Here is a 1,032-nt window from a genome sequence, read left to right as displayed (position 1 = left end):
CACACACACACACACACTCCTATGGTGCTCTCACTTGTAGAGGAGAATATCGGCAGCCTGGAGGACAGGATATGTGTAGAGACCAACGCTGCCTTCATTCTTATGTTTGCTCTTCATCTGGAGTAAAAGATGGACGGAGTAAAAACAGGTAAGTTCAGATAGGTGAAATGGAAAAAGGAAAAACTAAATAGAAGCAAAAACAAAAGCGTACAGGGGAAAGCGTGTCTCAACCATTTTCTTGCCCCCCTGGAAAGACCCATTTTCACTTTTACGACCCATCAATTCTCAGACAAACGGGGTACGGATGGCTTCATGTGCCATTTTCCACCGTGTTGGAGATCAACTCATCTGTTGGGTAAACAAAAGGTGTTTTCTATGTAGCAACAGAGACCGAGAATGGGGGAACCACTGGCTCTCTCACTCCGTCTCAACATGTATTAAAACTGCTTGTGGCTGGGGGAAAATAACTGTAATTACGAGACTTTTGAAAAATCTGGCAGGTAGAATAGAGAAAACAAAACGATAAAACAAACAATAGAGACGTTGGACTAACGCCTGAAATTCAGAAGAAGCGGAAAAAGGGAAAGATCTTAATTTGCAACTATTAAAGTGAAGTTAAGCGCATATGTGGCAATAATTAAATCAGCATGATTCTGAACCAGTGAGAGAGTAAGAGGAGGTCCAACCTTTGATAGACATATAACATCAATAATATTCACAATATATGTAATTTACTATAAAGTGGCCCGTCTAAAAGCTCTGGCTGCAAAAAATTGGGTTCATTCAAAAAAATTATAGCTACATTTTAAGGCTAGTCTCTGTTTAATGTTCAGCTATGAAATAAATACTTTTCATCTCCAGCTGATGATACGTTTAGTCCAAAACAGATCTGACCGCAACGAGTAACAGGATATTAAAACTGGATTTGATTTCACATCAGTCAGTTTAAAATGATATTTGGCATTGGATCTCCATAACGGCAGTCTATACAATTTGGATAGGAGTATCTGTAAAATGTGTGAAAAAACAGCA

The 1,032-nt window shown here is 39.0% G+C and overlaps 1 protein-coding gene across 1 annotated transcript in view; it reads right to left on the bottom strand.

Moving 5' to 3' along the window:
• The window catches only part of wars2 (tryptophanyl tRNA synthetase 2, mitochondrial), a 28,464-nt gene that overhangs the window by 8,807 nt on the left and 18,625 nt on the right, over positions 1-1,032 (bottom strand). The window contains exon 4 of the mRNA XM_035677318.1: positions 35-117. Within this exon, the coding sequence (XP_035533211.1) occupies positions 35-117 (83 nt within the window). The remainder of the gene's footprint in view (positions 1-34; positions 118-1,032) is intronic.

This window comes from Morone saxatilis, unplaced genomic scaffold (assembly GCF_004916995.1).
Source record: "Morone saxatilis isolate NCDOM2014 unplaced genomic scaffold, NCSU_SB_2.0 Contig5, whole genome shotgun sequence".
NCBI classification, from domain to species: domain Eukaryota; kingdom Metazoa; phylum Chordata; class Actinopteri; family Moronidae; genus Morone; species Morone saxatilis.
Note: the sequence above shows the minus strand (reverse complement) of the source record. Positions and strands in the feature narration are given on the sequence as shown.